This window comes from Struthio camelus, chromosome 5 (genome assembly GCF_040807025.1).
Source record: "Struthio camelus isolate bStrCam1 chromosome 5, bStrCam1.hap1, whole genome shotgun sequence".
Lineage (NCBI taxonomy): Eukaryota > Metazoa > Chordata > Aves > Struthioniformes > Struthionidae > Struthio > Struthio camelus.
This window is the reverse complement of record NC_090946.1, coordinates 29,278,276-29,300,511: the sequence shown is the minus strand read 5'-3', so window position 1 is coordinate 29,300,511 and position 22,236 is coordinate 29,278,276. Positions and strand designations below refer to the sequence as shown.

The 22,236-nt window shown below is 40.8% G+C and overlaps 1 protein-coding gene across 2 annotated transcripts; it reads right to left on the bottom strand.

The window, feature by feature from the left end:
• Nucleotides 1-8,196: 8,196 nt before the first annotated feature.
• LIN7C (lin-7 homolog C, crumbs cell polarity complex component) lies at nucleotides 8,197-21,291 on the bottom strand. 2 transcript variants are annotated; one of them, XM_068945301.1, is made up of 6 exons: nucleotides 21,218-21,291; nucleotides 15,716-15,834; nucleotides 15,007-15,078; nucleotides 14,446-14,655; nucleotides 11,723-11,882; nucleotides 8,197-10,450 (listed from the first exon to the last, which is right to left on the bottom strand). In XM_068945301.1, the coding sequence occupies exons 1-5, from the start codon at nucleotides 21,252-21,254 to the stop codon at nucleotides 11,727-11,729; spliced, it is 594 nt and encodes a 197-aa protein (XP_068801402.1). In that variant the 5' UTR covers nucleotides 21,255-21,291; the 3' UTR covers nucleotides 8,197-10,450; nucleotides 11,723-11,726. The 2 variants fall into 2 exon arrangements, with proteins under 2 accessions (XP_068801402.1, XP_068801401.1); XM_068945300.1 differs by having other exon boundaries at nucleotides 8,197-11,882.
• Nucleotides 21,292-22,236: the final 945 nt, after the last annotated feature.

Below are 22,236 nucleotides of genomic sequence, written 5' to 3'. Positions count from 1 at the left end.
CCTACTTTAGTAAAGCAAGCAGGAAGTCAGCAGCAGTCCGTACCTGCCCATCAAGCAGTTTCCCCTCCTTTCCACTCCCCATCCTGAAAAGCAACGCGGAGTTTGATCTTCTCCCCAGTGGGACTCCAGGTTTTCATGCTTCCAGATGAATCACACCAAAACCGCAGACCCTTGGCAAAACGCCACAGACCAGCACACACCGCGCACCTCTCTTGCTTCAGTCTCACCATGGATATGCTGCTTCAGAACAGGGCACCATGCAGCTTTGTACACGCTTTGCAGTAATTCGACACATTTCTCAGACCTGCATCAGGCCAACAGACTCATACGGGGCCCTGTGATCTCCAGAAAGAAGCCACGATGGTGAATTCAGTAATCCGCACTGTCTGATAACAGGGCGTTTTATGACTGGAGCCCTCTATCAACATGGGCAACGGACGACCGCTCTCTTGCCCTTCAGCGCCCTCACTTTACACTACTGTGCCAGTAACGTACATCACGGGGGTGGAAAGGTTTTGTTCCTCAAACACAGACACTTATTTCTATAATGTTTTCTCACTGCTGAGGAGAGTTGCCGTTAACTCCCATCACCGCTGGGCTGGGCGCTTTGGGCTCATTTTCTGCCTTCGCTGGGTGTTCAGCGGCTCTTACTGAAACCTCAGAGCCTAAGATATACTCCTGGTGCCAGCTGTCATTCACACACTGGTGCCACAAACTCTTCTTAAACTATCAGTTAGTTGTCCATCAGTTTAGCAGTGAGTTGTTCTATTTCCTTGCTTGTACAGAGTTTTAAAAATATTAGGTGCGCTGAGTTTTGCCCGAGGGGTCTTCATGACTTCTCTGTCGATGTCACAGAATTTTAAAGGAACTGCAGTGATCTATGCTAGAGTGCAAGTCGTCACCCTTTTAAGTGTTGATTTTCTTACATCAAATATTAATCGCAGATAATGTGTGATCAAGATTTTCTACAGACACTCTCGTATGAAAAACTTAGTATTTAGCCAAATAAAATGACAGCCAAAGTGAGATCATCTCATTACGAGAAGGTTTACATATAGTCGGCAAATACTTAATAGGGAAGGGATAACAAAGAAAGTTAAGACAGAGCCATTGTTATTAAGGGCTGAATAGGTTCCACAGGTGGAAAACAGTCTGTAAGAATAAAACCTACTCTCTTGAAGTCCCAGTTAATTCAATCACTAAAAAGCCCAGATATGTATGTTATACTTTTTTGCGTATTACTTGATATATAGACAACTAACAAAAAGCGAGACCAGCACTTTCCTTGAAAAGATGAGCCAAGGGAACAGCAGATCCCTGAGCCTGCGAGCAGCGGGGCAGGCAGAGGCAGCGCGCTGGCAGCACCTAGCGGGTGCGTGGTGAGAGCTCGGCAAGATCCCACCGCCGGGGCTGAGCTCCGCTCCTATGTGAACGGAGCTCTGCCTATCAGCTCTGCCTGCTGATGCCTCCTTTTGCTACATCCTCTATAACGAATGACCGACTTTTTTTTTTTTTTTTTTTAAATAAAAGATCAACCTATATCTATTTTTGACTTTTGTTTTAGCCACTGAAGCCCTGACCAACATAGAATTTAGGGCAAGGCATGACACTAGGAATTAAAAACCAACCAACCAACCCAGTGTTTTAAGGGTGAAATCTGTCTTTGCAGAGGACCAGCTGAGAGGATTACGTAGCATTAAATCCTGCTTAAGGCCTGTTTGGAAAAATTAAAGTGGAACCTAAGCAATGTAAAGAAGTAAATTTAACTTCAATGGCAAGGCCCTCACATGGAAATTATTCTCATACCATGCACGTGCTCCTAAAGCTGTTTAGCAAAATACTATTAAATCTCCTGTGTTACAGTGAATAACTTAACTTCTAAGTTCTTTATCAAACAAAAAACTATTTGATACATAGCATATCATCATCACAGAATAACCCTAATGCTTTGGAAGAAAATACGCATGGAGAAATACATGGAGTCATAAAGGGATGATTGCACCTTGTGCTCTTTTCATTACTGAAAATTCCATAGTGCTAACAAGTTAAATGATTTATTTCTAACACATAGCTAAAGACATATACAATACAAACGTTCATGCTATAGCTAACAATATAACCCTGATGAAGACCTAGGACACACTAAGACACTCCACAGAGGTTTGAGATAGATTTTGTTTTAGTATAAATTAACCAAATAACATTCCAAGATGCAGTACATTGATCTAAGTCATGTTGTGCGCATGCCAAATAACTCATTTTGGCACATTCTCTGAAGTAACCACATTAACTACCATGAAACTAGTTTCTTACTGCACATGGAGCCTCATTGTTACCTACACTTTGTCAGGATCTATGCTGTTCTATGTCTCTCACACAAACATTGTAGTGAAACAGACCAAAAATGTATTTTTATTCATATTTTGAAGTGTAAACAAATTATTAACTTGTGGGTGCCTTGGTTTCTACAGAACCAACTTTGCACTGGTATTTTGAAAAGCTCTTAAGAAAGTTACAAGCCAACTGACTCAATAGGCTTAAGGAGATTTCCTATTACCAGAGGTAACTGAATAATCCCAGCTTTATTTTAAGTAGCTTGTATCTTAGCATCTTGGGGGGGGGGGGGCACAGATGGGGAAGGACCCCATTACTAAGTAATTAAGACTTATCATCAAGTTGATCTGTCAGGTATTAAGTTGTCTTCAAAATCTGGGGCATAAACGCACACTAATCATTTTGAGTCTATTTTATCCTCCCTGCCAAATTTTGTCCTTGCTTTTTGCTCACTTGAAACTTATTTCCCATGATTTCTTTCTGGCTTGCAATGCAGTGAAGTTCAAGTTCTGTTCTGCAGCATGAGGTTAATGCCAAAATAACTGCACCTGCAAAGCAAACCAAGCAGCTACAAATGCCACTGAGCTATTGTTCTTCAAGAGAACATTCTTGCTCTTAAATCATGCAAGACAGGTTGTTATGTTTTTTCAGCCAGCCAGCAGCCCAAGCCAAGCAAAGCTTAACCCAAAGCTTGGCTTCAATATTTGCAGATGAGGTGTATGCTGCAAAACAGAAATCCAGATAAATAACTCTTTTTTCCTCTTTAGAGGCCATCAGTGATTCTCCACTTTGGGGATCAGCTTATTTGCCAGTAGCCAACTAATTATGGGAAGAATTTTTATGGTGTCTGTCCTATAGTGACCTTGCTAGGTCACTCTCGATCATCTTTGAAATGGCAATCAGGAGAGGTGCCTGAGGACTGGAAGAAAGCAAACATCATCCCAGTCTTCAAAAAGGGCAAAAAGGAGGACCCAGGGAACTACAGGCCAGTCAGCCTCACCTCCATCCCTGGAAAGGTGATGGAACAGCTCCTCCTGGAGGTCCTCACTAAGCATCTGGAGGACAAGAAGGTGATCAGGAGTAGTCAGCATGGATTCACCAAAGGGAAATCATGCTTGACCAATCTGATAGCCTTCTCTGATGGGACAACTGGCTGGAGAGATGAGGGGAGAGCACTGGATGTTGCCTACCTGAACTTCAGCAAGGCTTTTGACACTGTCTCCCATCACATCCTCATAGGCAAGCTCAGGAAGTCCAGGCTGGATGAGTAGACAGTGAGGTGGATTGAGAACTGGCTGGATGGCAGAGCTCAGAGGGTTGTGGTGAGCTGTGCAGAGTCTAGTTGGAGGCCTATATCCAGCAGTGTACCCCAGGGGTCAACACTGGGCCCAGTGTTGTTCAACTTATTCATCAGTGACCTGGATGAAGGGACAGAGTACCTCTCAGCAAGTTCGCTAATGATACAAAACTGGGAGGAGTGGCTGATACCTCAGTGGGCTGTGCTGCCAGAAGGATCTCAGCAGGCTAGAGATGGGTAGAGAGGAACCTCATGAAGTTCAAAGGCAAGTGCAGGGTCCCGCACCTGGGGAGGAATAACCCCAGGCACGAGGACAGGCTGGGGGTTGACCTGTTGGAAAGTAGCTCTGCCGAGAAGGACCTGGAAGTCCTGGTGGACAACAAGTTGACCATAAGCTAGCAATGTGGGCCAAGAAGGCCAAATATTTCTAGGGGTACATTAGGAAGAGCGCTGCCAGCAGGTCGAGGGAGGTGAACCTCCCCCTCTACTCAGCCCTGGTGAGGCCTCACCTGGAGTACCGTGTCCAGCTCTGGGCTCCCCAGTACGAGAGAGACATGGAACTCCTGGAGCAAGTCCAGCAAAGGGCTACTAAGGTGATTAAGGGCCTGGAGCATCTCATACAAAGAAAGGCTGAAGGAGCTGGGCCTGTTCAGCCTAGAGAAGAGTAGGCTCAGGAGGCTCTATTCTTCATTTTTTAAGTAGTTGTACTCTGCTTGCCTAACTAGAATTATTCTTGCTATTTCACATGAATTCGCCCTCATCACACTTATCTAAAGCAGTTGCTCTCTGTAGCTAGAGATGTCAAATAGCAATTTGTTAATGCCAGAAGCAGATTGTTAAATCTATTTGGTCCTTTCACAAAACAGCAGATCTGTCAAATATATAACTTCTTAGGGGCTTCATATTTATCACAGGACACGTTTGAGATGACTGAAAAAAAAAAAAAAAAAGTGTGGCTACAGAAGGCTCTCAAAGTTTCAGTAAGATTATGGTGATGTGTCTGCCAAAACCCACCAAGTTGTAATACAAACACCAGAGCAGGTGTATGCCATCGCAGACTGTCAGCTCATGGTGAGGGGCAGACTTGACTTTTGTACTTTTTGGAGGAAAAAAAAAAAGTGTTAGCCAAAAATGAAATCAGAGGAAACTCTGCAAGAAGAAAAGTCTTATTTAATTTTCTATTGTATTTAAGTTCTTATCTTACTAACAATACCAGTCACAAAATATATGATTTCTTAGCAATAGATTGAGGCTCTTTGGAGCCAAACTATTTGTTCTGCATTTGTACAGTGCAAAATACAATAGGATCCTGATTCAAAACAGGGACTTGTAGGCGCTACTGCAATACAAACAATATAATAAATCACTAACTTTTTGCCTTTTACCCACAACCACTTCAAGTAGGTGAAAGGCTTAATGACTTATTCCCCTGCTGCTAGCCATCCAGTCTCCAACACAGATTAGATTTTATTCAGACAATCCCACTGCACTGCTCAGAGGAGAAGCTGAGCTGTGATTAGATAAGAACCACATACAGGTGGTTTAGCTTACCTTTTGAAGTATACAAGTTAAGAGTTGCACTACGCAGGAAGATGACTTCTTGTTGTTGGCTTAGGTTTTTTAAGGTTTTTTTCCCTGCACTCCACAGATTCATTTTCTGCATAATCACTGAGAAAATAGACAACATGGAAGAACCCGTATCTTAGTGCCTAAAACACAACATATGTCGGGCAAAAAAAATCCAGTAACTTCATACAGTAATCTAGGCAACTCTCTGCTATTCATGTTTGCCTTCTGGGCTATCAAAATGAATTACCTAGCCAGGGAAATAACATACCATTACAAAAATTAGTGAGAAGCAAGGGGAAAGATTCACATTAGAGGAAAAAGACCCTACTATTTGAATATCACCATTTATCAACAGGACACATCTTTCCAATGCAAGATTTTATAAGACTGAATATGAATGCCCAGCAAAATTGAAAAATATTGATCTTTTGCATTAATGGGAGGCTTTCTATATACAAAAGATTTAAGTGTATCAAACAGCAGAATTTAACAGATATAAAGGTTACATAAATATATGAGGACTGCTCATTTTTGGAATTCATAGATCAAGTTTGTTACACATTCTGAGACTCAGCAATACCCCTTCCTTTTCTTTTTTTCTTTGAAGAGTGGGAAGAATAATTAGCATGCATTTGAGCTGAAGACTTTTTAAGGCTTTGCTGCCAATAAAGTACTCTAGTCACTAAAAAAGAGATGCAAAGAGATCCTTATTATTATTTTTCAAAATTTTGTCCTGCTGGATCTAAAACAGGGCTTGAAAACAACATCAAAACTTTGAATTCAATGCTAATCACAATTTCAAAGGCTTCCCTGGAACTTCTGTTGCAGCTTTTTTGTTTGTTTTCATGTGCAAAAGTAGCTATCAATCTTATCCTGAAACACAATACTGAATTTTAGATTTTCTGTTGATGAATTCACTCTCTCAAGTTCAGAGCTTTCAAATGGCTGGGCTAAGGACAGCAGAGCTCCAAGGAAGTTTTGCCATAAATGTGAGCACTACATCCAAAACTTTTACTGGCATTAAATTGACAGCAAGTACCTTGTAGTATGCAATTTTCAACTTTGTGGGATTTTTTTCATTCATTTTTAAAGACTGAAAGCTGGAAAGCATCGTTACAAGAAGAGACAAACTAAGGATAATTACCATGACTGTATTATGGTATTCTCGCTTGGCTGTTTTGACCATTTCAAGTGTACCACAACAGCCCAGTCAAACCACGCTACAAGAATGTCTTTGTTTGGAGATGGCTGCAGAAAGGATTACAATTTCTTGTTTGCCATATTAAGCCATTGCTTTCTCCTACTACCTCCCAATATCTATACTCTATATATAGAGTTGCAGAATTTGTTTAAGCAACTTCCCTGCAGTTTACATAGGAACATAGCTCAGTTCAAGACACTGGAAAACTAGCTTCTGTTCAATGCATTTACACAGCAAAAGATTACAGGAACCTCTCACATTGCTATCTTCACGAATTAGCAAGAATCATTGTAATTCAAGCTGCTCTGGGCATCCAGTAATCACAATCAGTTTGTGTACCTAGTCTCACCCTTTCCTTGCCCTGACACTGCTATTCCTTTGACCCCACACAGAGCCGTTTGAGTTCACCTAAGGCAGCTGAAAATTAGCTTAAACCAAAACACAGCAGTTATTGGTTTCTTTTAGTTTTCTGAGTTGAAATAGCTCAGTACCTGGTGACAAAGGCATGCCAATACAAGCAAGGAGCAAGTGTTCGTAATTGAGAACGGGAAGGCTACAGGAGTGCAGTAGCCAACTGTTTGACTGAATTTATGCTGCTGTGTAGCCAGTGTCAGATGCTGAGGAAGTTTTGCTTTTTCAAATCAGCATTTTCGTTTTAAAATTAGAGTGAAAACACTTATAGCATCAAACCCAGCCTCAATTTCCACAACAAGTGGTCTGAAGGCAGGAAAATAATTTCGCAGTAAAACATTAAAGCTTTCTCGTCTATTTAGTACATGAACGAGTTTCTTTCCTCAGCCCATTCATGTTTAAGATGAGACGCAAGCTTTGACAGAGTACTCTTCCAGCTTCATTTGTATCTTGACTGCTAGATCAAAGTTGAAAACACAAGTTAGAAATAAGGCACGTTTCATCAACACAATTTTATCAGTTGTTTTAAAAATCAAAATAGTTAGTCTAATTGCAATTAAAAAAACAGGTAGACAGACTTTCAGACTTCTAACTTATGACATTAACTTCACTCAGCCTTCGATTGGTTATAAGCCTTAGATTGAAATGAACAATTTCTCTCTCTGAATTTGAACCATATTTAGCAAAAGAGATAGGCACCCCATAAGCCAGACCATAAACATGATTTGATTATAAAAAACAAATTGAAAATGTTTTTGCATTTCCATCTCATGTGTTTTCAGTCCTCTATATCAAATAGAAAACAAATATTCATACAAATATTTTGCATGTGTTCAATTCACAGTCCAGCCTACCTACATTTGATAAATTTATATTGTGTGTTTGCTCATTAAAAAAATTGCGTTCAGGACTCAAACTATTTCTCCTGCCTTTATCTCAGTTCATAACTTCAAAACAGGCACATTTTTCTGGGGAGCTGACAAGCTGACAAAGTCTTTAAACAAGAAATTAAAGAAATTCAGCATCTCATTACTTGAAATACTTGTTTTAAACAGTTAAAAGGTAACACTGACTCAGAGTAATATACACCATGTAAGTCTGTGCAGCTGAGACTAAGAAGAAATGCAGGAGGATCCAAGATATAGATGCTTTACAGCCTTCTGATTTTCTTCCTCTCTCCAACAGATCACAAAATACATTGGTAGAAAAATGAACATTCATACACAATTAGGGGAGCAAGCTAAAAACTAGATTTAAAACTATCCTCTTTGCACAGCCAGTCATTCATGATATTCTTGTATAACCTAGAGATTATGAACCCCCAGTTACAGCTGTCTGAGCACTCAAAAATGGAAAGTGAGAAAAAATGCACAAACACCACATGTGAAATTCAACTTTTATTTTCCTGTTGATAAAACCCAAATATCCCTCACAGCAGCAACAGATGCAGAAGTTATCTGCAGAAATGATACCTCTTAACTCATTCACATACTCAAGTACATCAAGTGTGTAGGGACTGCATATTAAAACAGTACAGGCACTGCTCAGTAGTAATAAAGACTGAGTTTCTTGGTATATTTTATTCCATCCTTTCCTTAACATTATAAGGTTTTCATAGTATTAAAGATGACTGTTGATGAGTTTTGTTTGCTGGGAGTTTTTTTGTTGTTGCCATTTTAAGACTTTCTATGAAATCTTACACATACAACAGCTTTAGGTCCAGAGAAGCCTCCCCACATTTTGTAGTAGTTGACAAACTGTATCCAAATGCTACAGTTCAGAATGAAAAATGCTACTGCATTTAGCAGCTCTAGTTACACTAAAGTAAATATTTCCTTAGAGTAACAGAAAACACCGCTTTTCAGTAACACAAGGGATACAGGTCTTAAAACACACATTTCTATCTTGTACCCATACATTCCTTTATATATATATATATATTTTTTTTTCCTCTCTCTCTAAAACAAATCTCTACTATTTTACAATTAAATTAAAACACATCCATGATTTGTCTAACTAGTGATTTTGGTCTCAATACTTCAAACATTAGTTGTTCCATAAAAATATACAATTCAACATCATGGTCCTATCAGTAACATGAAGCCTTTTCAAAGAGGCCTATGACAGATACTCAACCATGCAATTCAGTGCTCAATGTCATCTAACTGATAAATATTTATATTGCATTTTCAAATTATCGATATCTTTAAAAAAAATCAATTTTCTCTTGGCAGGCTCACCATGCTTACAAACATGCAGAAAGCAACCACATTTCTCACTTATCTGTGACGGTCCTTTGTTACTTCTTTTCCAATAGATCAACTGACAAAGCACAAAATTCACGCTGTCTTTTTTAGATCTTTAACCTTTTACTTTTTTTCACATATTGAATTAAATTCACAACGCAAACTGGCCCATGGGAAGAGACTAGAGATTAGCCATGTAGTAAGAACTGCACTTCTCAGTGTAAACCTCTAAGAATCAACTTCCTAACAGTCATTAGGATGCAGTCATAGCTGCCTTTCGAGTGAACAGACACCCAGTAGACAGTCAAGTTAATTCTAGATACATACCAAAAGGTGAAGATAAAACCCCCCCAAAACAAAAAACCCCACCACACTACTAAGTACAGGCCCAAACCTGGCAGATTCCAAGTGTCCCACTGTCCAGAAAAACAGTTTCTTCAATATAGGATACAACAGTGCTTCCATCACACATGCTTGAGACAAGACATTAATTGCTTATACCTTGAGATTTCCTTGCACTTCACAGCATTCCATGTCAAGTTTTATATGGATGCTGATGCTACTACTTCTGTAGTAAACAAGAACCCTCCAAATCAGAAGCAGTCAGTGATAAATCCCTGACAAGTTCAAACATCAGGGTAACTTAGCATAAGCCTCACAACTTTTTACCCTTACAAACATGACAATAATTTAGGTACTAGCTATTCCAAATCTTGCACAGTCACCCTGTAAGAGAAGATTACAACTGAACATACTGAAAGCTCAATGCAGGTATGACAATTCAGATGAACATTTTTTTTTTAAACAATAGTAGAAAGTCAGGGAAACATCTGGACTTTTTTGCACTGCATTAACATATTTTGCTTTTTTCTAAATACAAAAATACATATAGAGAGTCAATCCAGAACTGTCATCACAATTACATCTTATTCCCTTAACTGCTCCAAAATTAGTACAAAATAATATAAGTTATAGGAATGATTGTTGCAAGTTTGTAAGTGTCAGCTATTACAAAGTCATTATAAATGAATACCAATTGTAAGTTATTTACAGGCGAGGTAATAAAACTTCCAGAGTAACGAGTTATGATATAGCAGAAGTGTAAAAATAATGTACTCACCAAAAAAACTACAAAAATCTAGTATCATTTTCAGTACACAGTAGATCATGATTAGGTTTTTGCAGTTGATATATAACACGTTTTCAGGAAAGTGCCAAAATCCTGCTACATAATCTTTGCTTCCAAAATCATTTAGCAAAAAAACCTGTGGATTCAGTTTTAAATAATGCCAAAAGAAAGTAGGCTAAGAAAACTGATGTCAACTGTAGAAATCTCTTATTAAACACCTTTGAAAAAATCTGCAAGTTTGCTTCATGCTTAAAGGTTCTGACCTGAAAAAGATTTATAAAAGTCAACTCAATAGAAATATTAACATACATGATTTTTCAGGATAACTTAGGCCATTTTAAAAGTACACATTTTTAAGCAGAGAAAAATACATGGAAACCAAAACCAGAGCATTTTGGAAATGGCTGAATTGCCAGATGCAAAGGGTTATGATCAGCTGCACAAAGCCAGCAGGAAGCTGGTCACTAGTGATGTGCCCGAGGGGTTGATACTTGGACCAATACTGTTTTAACATCTTAATTAGTGACCGGAATGATGGGACAGAGTGCACCCCCAACAAGTTTGCAGATGATACCAAACTAGGAGGAGCAGTTGGGCTGCCATTCAGAAGGACCTCGACAGCCTGGAAAAACAGGCAGAGGGGAACCTCATGAAGTTCAACAAAGGGAAGTGCAAAGCCCCGCCCTGGGGATAAATAACCCCATGTGCCAGTACAGGCTGGGGGCTGACTGGCCGGGGAGCAGCTTTGCAGAGAAGGACCTGGGAGTCCTGGTGGACAACCTAACCATGAGCCAGCGATGTACCCTTGCAGCAGAGGCAGCTGACAGGCTCCTGGGCAGCATTAAGCAGAGCAGTGCCAGCAGGTCAAGGGAGATGATCCTTCCCCCGCACTCAGCACTGGTGGGACCACATCTGGAGTGCTGTGTCCAATTCTGGGATCCCCAGGATAAGAGTCGTGAACTTACTGGAGCAAGTCCAGCAAAGGGCCACAAAGATAATGAAGGGATTGGAGCATCTGACATACGAGGAGAGGCTGAAAGAGCTGGGACTGTTCAGCTGGAGAAGAGAAGCCTCTGAGGAATCTTATCAGTGTGTTTAAGTATCTTATGGGAGGGCATAAAAAAGATGCAGCCAGACTCTTCTCAGTGGTGCCCAGTGAAAGGACAAAAGGCAACGGACACAAACTGAAGTACAGGAAATTCCTTTTAAGTATAAAGGATTTTTTTTACTGTGAGGGTAAAAAAACAACACTGGACTCAACACTGGACCAGGTTGCCCAAAGAGGCTGTGGAGTCTCCATCCTTGCAGATGTTCAAAACCTGACTAGACACAGCCCTGGGCAACCTGCTCTCGTTGACCCTCCTTTGAGCAGGGGGTTGGACCAGATGCTCTCCAAGGCCCCTTCCAACCTCAGCAATTCTGCGATTCTATGAGAACAGCAGCATCTTTTGTAGCCCAGACAGTAGATCAACTGAGTAACAAAGCAAACTATAAAATGTAAATGGAATATATTTTCTCTTTAAATTATTACATACAAAGTTAGTTTTGCTGCCTGCGTTTTGCTGATCTCATTTTTTCAAATCTTGACTCCATTTCTTCCAGAACCTTCGGTGTGTATCGTACAACTAATTTAACCTTTCCTTGAGCTGCTTTCAGCAGTTCTACAGCTTTTTCATGGTGTTCACCTTCAACACTCTGCAAAGCATAAACCATTAAGTATCATATTAGTAAAGAATATACACACTGAAAACACTTTCACCTTTTTTTGCAAAAATTCTGCATAATCAAATATTAAAGTACATTAGTTTCAAGGCTGCACAAGAATAGTGTCATCCAAGTTCAGGATTTATCCTTCAGCAAATCACTAAGCAAGAGGTGAAAACAAATATACCGATTAAAAAAAAAGTACTGATAAGAGTGATCTTCTGGGTCAGGCTTACATTGAATTATTAGATTCTGTATTTGCACACTAAGTGAAGTAAGGAGCATATCAGGCAAGATGCCTAAAAAAATTATACTCCAAAAAAATCAATGACTTCAGAATACCAATTTGTTTTTAAAACCAACATTATTTTTCTTCTTTCATCATGAATTTTAAATTCAATGCTCATCTTCATTTTGCTTAATAGGCTACCTCAAATTATCTTGCATTTAGCTAAAAGCAAGAACCCAAAGACTATTGCAAGACAGCTGCCTTCTTGATATTATCCTGTTAGTGCATGGCAAGAGAGCACATACTGGGTGCACCTGCAACAGAGCACCTAACATGCACTATGAGGCCAATCCTGTGCCCACATACACATTCTTGCCCCATGGTCCTGCAAGGTATTCAAGTTAACTTGTCCCAAACTAATGAAAAACAACCTAAACCCAACTAAGCAAGAACAGATTAATACTTTCCTAAACCAACTCTGATAATTTATTAGAGTTATACTACATTAATCTAATTACAATATTTGAGCAACAATTGTCAACTACAGCATCCAAATATAAATTCCTGAATATCATACATTTTATGGGCAAAACTTATTTTTCCCAAATTTATCAAACGCAACAGTGGGACTACCCCAAGTCTACCTCCCACCAATGCTATTAAAACTAGAAAGCAGCTGATGTACTTGTTGACTGGAGGGCTTCCCCGTTACTATAAGTTACTTGCAGAAGGAAAGATAACAGTTAAAAAGGTTATTTCTCTTCTGTGTTCTTCTTCAGACAACACATACTTTTGAATGTTTTCATTTATGTTATTCAAGTGGATGTGGAAGCTGTTCTGTTTAAAACTGGGAATGAAAAGTTTGTAAAGTTCTATGTTTAAATAAATCAAAATACCTAAAGCTCTGGAGTACACGCAAAATCTCCCAGTGGAAAGGAATACTTCTTTTAAGAGACATGGATCGTAGTCTTGGCAGCAGCACAGTAAAAATTGTTTTTAAGAACTATATTAGCACTACAATTATTAAAAGACAATGCCTGCCTCACATGTGCATTAAGTTGATGGGAAGCCATCTGCAAATATCAGAAGGAAGATTTGTCCTCCGAGACCACTCTTGTATTCTCAAAAGTATTTTAAGCACTCCCTCACCATATTCTTACAGTGGTTATATTACATACAGTCATTGTCAGCTGTACCAACTGTCTGACAGGCATAGTCAGCACTGCCGAGGTGCACCCATGTGTGTTTTCAAAGAAAGTTTGTGGGCAAGGAACGCCTAATCTGAGGACAGCTCTATACTTTGAAGTATCAAGGGGCAGGTAACAGGCAGGCAAGGCCAAGGACAGTTGCATCACTTTGGCCGGGATTTCTCCCATGTCTCCTGAAAAAAAGACAGTAGGACCAGGTAACAGTGAGGAGACAAGTATGCCACAGGTCTGCACTAGCAGGGACTTTCCAGAGTATAGACACCCAGTAAGTATGCATTTCTTTCACATGTCAAGAATATTGCTTTGGATAAAGAGCACAGGACTTAGTTTAACCCTCAGTCTTAAAATAAAATTAGGTTAACAGACATAGAGAACATGAATTTTAGGTTAGCATATGATAAAAACTTCTGAAAATAAAACTAAAAGTTGGAGAGCTATTTATGTGCATTTGACCAACAGCTGTCTTGAAAGCTTGTCTATAGCCTCCTCTTTCTAGTCACCTCAAGGTTTTCTTTTTGTATTGTAACTCTTCAGAAGATCCTTATTAAGAATAAATATCCACAGTAAAACTTAAGACAGACTCCTTCTTAAAATAAGCTAGAAAGTTTGTTCTTCGAAGCTCAGCACTTAAGTCAAAAGATCACACAACTAAAGATAGCACCTTGCAGTTCTGTCTTGTTACAGCTTTCATTATTAGCATTTTTATTGGGATAACTATATCAAAACACCTCACTTCAGTCTAAAGCAACATAGCATAATTTACTACTTGACTTAGAAGGTGCAGAAAACTATATTAAAATCTGCATCAAACCGGGACGAAAGTAGCAGCTGTAAGGACATTTTAATGCTAGATTTATATAACCTCTCAGAATCTGAAATATTCACCTAAATTGCACACTTCCCAGTTTAGACAGGTAATCACAGCATAACCCAAGAACTCTCGTGGCACACAACTCTTTAGAAACCTAAGGTTGTTCTTACAGAGAGAAGAAAAAAAAAAAGAAGCAATTTTGCCAAAATTAAAAGACGACATAGAGCTTGTAGCATATATATGCTCTGTATGCCCTCAAGTGGAAACAAACAGCTACTGCTACGTAAAGTGAAAACCAATTCCTACCACTCCATTTACAGAAAGAAGCTGATCTCCACGTTTCAGGCCCCCATGTCTATCAGCTATACCGCCTGGGATAATTCGAGAGATATAGATTGGAGAATTTTGTTCTTTGCCTCCCATGATGTTGAATCCAAGACCTTCTTCGGTTTTTGGCAGTTCAACCACTCTGGGATGGGAATGACCTTCACTAGCAGCAAATGCAGCTACAGTAGCCTGTAAGAAACAAGATTTCCTATTTATAAGAAATGAAATATAGAACCCTTGGCTAGAGACAGTGAGCAGGTTAAAAAAGTACTTCTCTTTCAAGGTATTTAAATATTAAGACAAATGAGATTAAACGCAACACTAGCATGAAAAATTTAGAAACCTAAGAATAAAATTTAAAAGTCAGTATTTAAAAATAACAAATATTTTGTTATACCTTGTAACGACCCATTACGCTTATCCATTTTACACTTGTCCACCCAGACATCCAGATAATGCCCTTCTGCATTTTAATAACCTTCTTTCTGCTTCTAATGTAACAGACTGCTGTGTTTTCTGAAGTTATAATTTGCCTTTTACCTTTGCTGTTGCATTAGCTCTAACTTCTGGGCTACTGCTGATGTCCACCGTTTCATATACGTGCTCGTACACCTTTAGGAACAAAACAACTTAAGTATGAGGAAAAACAGAGATCTGCTTAGCTCATATGACAAACTACCTGTTATAACTTGAATATGTAAAATAAAAGGCCTAGACTTCTAATAAAAATGTTACTCCCAACCCGCTACAAGGGGTCAAGTGACAACCTACCACAGGTAGATGAAACAATTCTCTCAAAATCTTTATCGCTCAGCATATTATCGAGGCATATCTAGGTCTTAGCCCAAACCCTCCCTACTTCCACAGCATTCAGATTCCGTCATGAACATAGAAGTGCTTATGGCTAGCGTAATAACCCTGACTGGAGATATGGAAAAGTCTCTGAAAGACTATGTGGAATGAAGATGAGGAGGTGCAAAGCTATCCTGATGCTGACTCCTGATAAGACTTAAAGAAGCAGAGGCAATTCATGCTTTGCCCATTCTTACAGGCCAACAGGATAACAGGGCAGCCTCTCAAAATAAAAAAGCAATTTTGTTCTGATCTATTATTTAGTACACCTACATTACCCTAAATTTCCCTAGATAAATTTTAGATAAGAACAAACTCAGATTATTGTACTGCATACAGAGAAAAAAAGCATAACACTATTTAACTCAAGGTAATGCCTTACATCAAGTTAACTTACCTCCCTTACAGCATTACAGAATTCACTTTGAAGGACTCTCTGCAAAGCCTGTAGTTTTTGTGGTGGCACTTCTCCACTTCTCTGTAATTTTTCCAGCAACTCAATTGCTCTGCAGATATCTACAAAAAAAATAAAGCGCTGGTAATGAGGAACGGCTATTTTTAACTAAGTGAACATAACAGTCTATGTTTTAAGAATGTTGTGTTATATGCACAACATACTAAAGCTACATTTCTTCCATACAAGTATGTACCTATAAAACATCACACAATCTTAATTTTAAACTATTATTTTTCAGTCGATCATTGCAATTCGATCTGTGAAATACATGAAAGTATCATTGCTATGTATATTTTTGAAGATACAATGTAATTTTTCTTTTAAGTTTAAATCAGACTGAAATTTTTCCCTGATATATAATATACGCTAACAACATTTTTGTATGCGTAACTTCACAATTTAGCTACCACATCGATATCATTTTATTCCAACCACATAAAACACCTTACCTACACTTACGCTCCCTTTTCATTCAAAAACTAGTTCAACAGGATACACTCAATGCTTTCCCTATAAAAGGGCTGAAAATTGTCCGGCCTGCTGAGGCAACAGTAGCCTCTACAACTGTTATCACCTGGATGCTAAATAGAGCAGTTGGAATCATAAAAGCTGGATGAAAACTCACTTGTGAATATGCTTTCTTTTTTCTCCTTGCTACTTCATCATTTCTTTCTCAAAAGACAGACACTATCTAAATGTGGCTGATTTTTCAAAGTGCTCAGGAAAAAACCCAAACTCCTTTTGATATTCTTGGTTGAGAATTCTGTAGTCTAGAATCCAGAACCAAAACCATTTTGTGCAGTTCCTAGAAATTTATTCTTAAAAACCATAATCATTCACGTTCCCATAACTGCACTTCTTTGTGCATGCGTGAAACTGAACTCCCTCTGACTGATTTGATTCTAGACCAGTCAAGTCAAGAAGGGCATCAAATGAGTAAAACACTACGTGACATGCTCTTGGCAGCTCTACAAGACTAAAATACCACACGTTATTTGCCTTGCTTTTATTTCCCAAGTATTACAATGGCGATGATTCTGAATCACATAAGTCCTTGAACAGAAGCAGAACAGTCTCTTCAAAAAGCAGATACAAAGGATTACTTTCATTACCAAGTGGGCACAAAGAAGCAGTGATCAATTTAATCATACATTCTACTATACCAGTAAGGCATAGAAAATTTCAGATGGATGAAGTGTGGAACAAAGGTACGTCCCAAACACGCTACTACTTTTTTCAGTAGCTAACCTTTAGGCAACCACTTTTCATGTGAATGCATGTCTGCTTGATGGCACTGTGTCAGCAACGAGGACATGAAACAAGCATGAAATCCTAATGGCTCAAAAAGCTTAAGGAAAGAGGAGACAAGTTTGGGAACTTACATAAGAAGATGGAAAGACACTGCTTGTTATGTTCTCAAATTAAGGCGGAACACATTGGACAGACGTAACTGCGTATTGTCTTTTGCCACTTTTGTAAGGTATCAAATCAGCAACATCTTACAGACTACTACACTGAGATCAGGTGATACACTCACTTAAATCAGGTATGACTTAATACACTTCATACACTGCTCAACCACCAACGCAGTTAAAGCTCTGTCTGTGTCACAGTCACAGAACAAATCCTTCATCACCATTAAGGAAGGATAATAAAACACCATTGCTACAGCACTGAAACATATTCCTTTGGAAAAGGTGATGAGCGTTAAGGTTTCTACATGCTATGAGAACTAAGCGTTTTTCGGCAAGCATTATTCATACTTTAAAAGCATCGGGGATCTAAACCCAACAAACATCAAAAACAAAATTTTAAGCTCATACTAACCCCAAGTCTTCAGAGAACTCATTTCATACAAGCATGCATATTTGCTGTACGTACAAAGATTACAAAACGAAAAAATGCTAAAGCTTTTAATTTCCTAATACACATTTTGTATTTTATTTAAAAACACAGAAGTTGATTAAACTGAATAGATTCTAGTCAGGACCATTTATTAATCTTTCAATCTTTTATGATGCATTTTCATGAAAATTCTTAGTAATCTCTACATTTAGCAATAAGAGTATAAACTCTCTTAATTTCATGAAGTCTCACATCAAACAGCTTGAAGCAAAACAATCAACAAACGGAAAGAAGTTATTCACCTCCCTTTGCACTATTAGCACTTCCAGTTCCTGCAACAAACTCCATATATTCATGAAAAAAAAAAAAGCCTAGAAGTACGTAAATTACAATATAACTACCATTTAAAATCTTGCAGACAAACAACTACTTCATGCACACAGAGAAAAGAGTACCATTCTACACAGCAGTTCTCAAGTCTGAGAAGTGTGGTCCATGAACCAAATTAAGCAATAACATGAGTGAATTCATTATCTCGGAGTGTTCCCCGTCCCCCCAAGGTAGAATGTAGTAGGTTGGGAACCAGCTGTGTCTTTCATAAAGCACGGACTAAGAGATGGCACACAACTCAGCTTGCCAAAAGGTGACTACAATACACACACAGTGTGCACGAATTGGATGCAACTAAACCAGAAGATGCACTTGCACCATTAATGAGCATTCAGATCAAAGGACCAGAACATTGCTGAGAAGTAAAAAACCAAAGCAGACACACAGAATAGGAAAGTTGGGTACTCGGCACTCTACAAATTGGCTTTTAACACAGTGCTTCTCTTGATCAGGTAGGTATAGACAACGGATCCCATTAGCAGCACTTTCTCCCCCCAACAGTTACTTTGTTTTACCACCTTAACAGGACCTAGTTATACTAGTTTGAAAGTGAAACGAGCATAACTTTCTCACACCAAACTAATGCAGCAATGCAATGCTAATCAAAAGCTGAAGACTCACTCTGTCTCAATGCTCTACTGCTTTGGAAAGGAACTAGCCAGCTGGGAAAAGGCGGTAAAGTATCTTCTTCTTACAGCTGTGCACAGAGAACAAAAGAAAGGGATGCCAACAGCTCTGTTGATCTCGCCTGCTTCCTCCTGAACTACTGCTTGGGATATGATCAGCTGATAGCTTTCTTCCTCATTATATTAACACTATAGCTTGGCCAACTGTTCAGAACCAGAGACTGAAATGAACACTACAGATTTCTTGTTAAAATCCTTCAAAGCCAGAAATGATGCAAAAATAACTCCAGAGGTAGGTGATAAAAAACATAAAACTCATTGTAAAGCTCAACTCACACATCATTTAAAAATGGATTTTCTTTGAACCTTTTCCTCTTTTTTAAATTAGTTGCCTGTTCTTCACAAGTTTAGTGACCACAAGATACCAGATTGAAGTGCTGACAGGAAAACACACTTAAACCAAGAACGTGGAAAACCGGCAAAATGCCTCCACTCTGCACATGCATACGTATGAACAAAACATAGAAAGGAGGAAAAACGCAACATCAGACATTGCATTGTTAGACATTGCTAAATAACCACTTCTGCTGCTTCTGTTCAAATAGTCTGCATTCCTAAGGTGTATGTCGATTTATCATATATATCACTAAGCTAAAAGAACAACTTCAAAACGTTAAATGTTGTTTCATCGCTTCACTCCCGTGAACCTGGGTGGTGGTGGCTGTGATACAGCTTAGAGGAAAGAACAGAAGGGGAGAATCTTCATTTGCCCTGATAGTAAGCATATGGTAACCACTTTAAATCAGCACATTTTCTACGGTAGCCTCTCTTTTCTTATGCTATACGCCAGCAACATTAGTAATGCTCATTTTCATGCTGACAACGATTCATAAGGTTATTTGCAGTCAACCCCATAGAATTAACAGAGGTTGTTTATTTCTGTAAAGAAAGCGCTTACTTCTGTAGCTTCATTATACAGACATTATACTGTAGTCCCTTTTTCTTCTTTTCTCCAAAAGACTAACGTGCCAGAAGACTTTAAATAGCTCCTTTGTTCCATTGATCCCTAAGTAACTGCACAGATTTGTTTTTCATGCGTAGAGCATAGTGGCAGGGTAATGAGGTGGACAGGGATGCTGCCTGAGGTTTAACTCAGCAGACCTACCAAGAGCAACTAATCCACCGCCAAAGCAGCTGCTCTAATTAACAAGCTTTGGAGGAGGGAGGGTAGATAAGCTGTGGAGTGGGAAGTAAAGTTCTTACATAAGTACTGTACTATTTACAGACCTTCCCTCACACATTACAAGTGATTTACTTGTGGAACAGTAAGGAGAGGAGACAAACAGAAGAACTGAATTCTGTGGTGAGTAACACTTAACAGTATCAACCACAAAGAAGTGGGCATATAAAATATGTAGTTACACATCCATACAGAAGCATCTAGAATGCTGAGCAAAGATGGTGGGCCCAAAGGGAACGGCAATGGGAAAATAATCAATTCAACTAAGTCACCTACACTTCATATAATTGCTTTGCTTTTCAAGAATAGAATTCTTGATTCTCGTTATTCTTTTAAAATTCCATATTCCATTCACTATTTTTACATACATCCTAATATACCAGTCATATATACTGCTTATACATGGATGCCCTCACAGAGCTCCTGTGGGCTTGGCACAATTCTGAAGAGCCATACTGAAGGGAATTTATTATTGCTTCATAGAATGCTGGATAAGAGACACAGACGTGTACTACAGAAGAAACAGACAATTCAGTTTTGGATTTTATCTGCTTCTACTTACATACTACACAATATCAGCAGTACAACTTAGCACTGAAAACGACAAGGTCAGGCCAAAGACAGAAACATGAAAGTGTAAAGAGTTAAGCAAAATTCATGACCAAATGTTTTGTTTGTTCATGCAAAGTTTCCTGTACAAAAAAAAAAAAAAAACAAGGCCTGCTGCTAAGACACAGTGCAGTAAATTAAACTCAAGAATTTAGCTTTGATCAAGAGTAAACAATCCAGTGGAAAAGGCAGAAACAAGGAGTCAGCTGGTCGCGTAAATTGCTGGCGGAAGTTTTGACCCCAGCGAGGGCGCTGCACACACGCACCTACAGCCGGTCGGGGCGAGGGCCGGCGGAGCGCCCGCCGCCACCCGCTCACAAGCCGAAGCCCAGCAAGAGAAAAACCCTCGGCGCCTGCCGAAAGAAAACGCCAGAGAAGCGAGACCAACCCACGCAGGCACGGAACCGGCACCGAGAGAAAACACTTTCAAGGGCCATCTGCTGCCCGGCTGCCCCCTCGCCGCCTCCAGGGCGGCGCAGACCCGCCCCGCACAGCGCCGGGCCGGGCCGGGCCGCCACCGCCATCCCGCGGCCTCGGGCCGGCCGGGCGCGTCCCTGGGGCCCGAGACCGAGAGAGACTGCCCCAGCTCGGCAGCGCCAGGCCCAGGCCCAGGCCCAGGCCCAGGCCCAGGCCCAGGCCCAAGTAGCGGCGGACCGGACCGGACCGGACCGGACCGGACCGGACCGGACCGGACCGGACCGGCCGCGGCAGCAGAGCCGGGAACAGACTCACCTCGCTCCAGCCGCACCGGCTCGCCCAGCGCCGCCATCTTCTCCTCACGCCGGCTTCCGCGGAAGTGACGCAGCGCCGCGGGGCGGGGCGGGGCGGGGCGGGGCGGGGCGGGGCGATGCCCCGCAGGGGGCGCCCTGGCCCCGCCCCGCCCCGCCCCGGCGCGTGGCCCTAGCGGCTGCCGGGCGGCGACGCCGGGCGCCATGTTGGGAGCGGTGAGCGCTCGGCCCGTTGCGCGGCCGTTGCGCGGCCGGCTGGTGAGCAAGGGGAGGCAGCCGCCCCCCCCCCCGCCGGCCCCGCAGCCTGCCTAAAGCACAGAGCAGCGCGGCGGCCGCGCATCTGCCGGGACCTGTCCTCCCCCCCACCCCCCGGCCTTTTCTGTTGTGGTGTTGTACGCCCGGAAAGCCCGGGGCGGGGGGCTGCGCACCTAGAGCGGCCGGCGGCCGGGCGACGTCGGCCCGGGTGCGTTCTGCCTTTTTTGCTTTGAAAGAGACTGGTTCTGCTCGGTCAGCCACAGGTCTTAAAAGCGGCAGCCGAGGTGACAGGGATGTACTCTCCCTGCTGTCTGTGATTGATTTGGATGCCAGTGCCCCTCCGTGTGAAGGATGCGGTGTGCGCGTTTCGGTGAGAAGGTCACACGAGTGGGAGTTTCACAGGTGGACAGCATTAAACCCGTTTCCAGCGAGAAAAAATGCTTTAGCAGCTGGAACCGTGGAAGGTGTAGAGTGTTTCTGGAATGAAACCCAGATGTTGGTGCCCCAGTGGTGTAAGAGCTACCATCCTGCTCCAAGTGATCGACACCTTAAACAGCCTGTTCTGGACAGATGAGCCCAGGGAGAAAATGAGTTTTAGGCAGCGTTTCTATAATCTAAGGCTTTTCCAGAAGGCACATGACAAGAATAAATGTATCTTTGGAGTAGCGTCGTTTTGACTTCAGTAAAGACTGAAGATGCAGAAGTAAAACAGCTGGTCTGCTTTCCTCTAGACCCACTGAACTGGACAACGGACTGTCATTCAGACCT

Coding starts and splice junctions, on each gene's coding strand:
- LIN7C (XM_068945300.1), bottom strand. CDS start 21,254: ATGGCGGCGCTGGGCGAGCCGGTGCGGCTGGAGCGAG. Junction 15,835..21,217: donor GCCGGTGCGGCTGGAGCGAG/GTGAGTCTGTTC, acceptor TTTTTTTTGTAG/ATATCTGCAGAGCAATTGAG. Junction 15,079..15,715: donor TCTGTAATGCTGTAAGGGAG/GTAAGTTAACTT, acceptor TTGTTCCTAAAG/GTGTACGAGCACGTATATGA.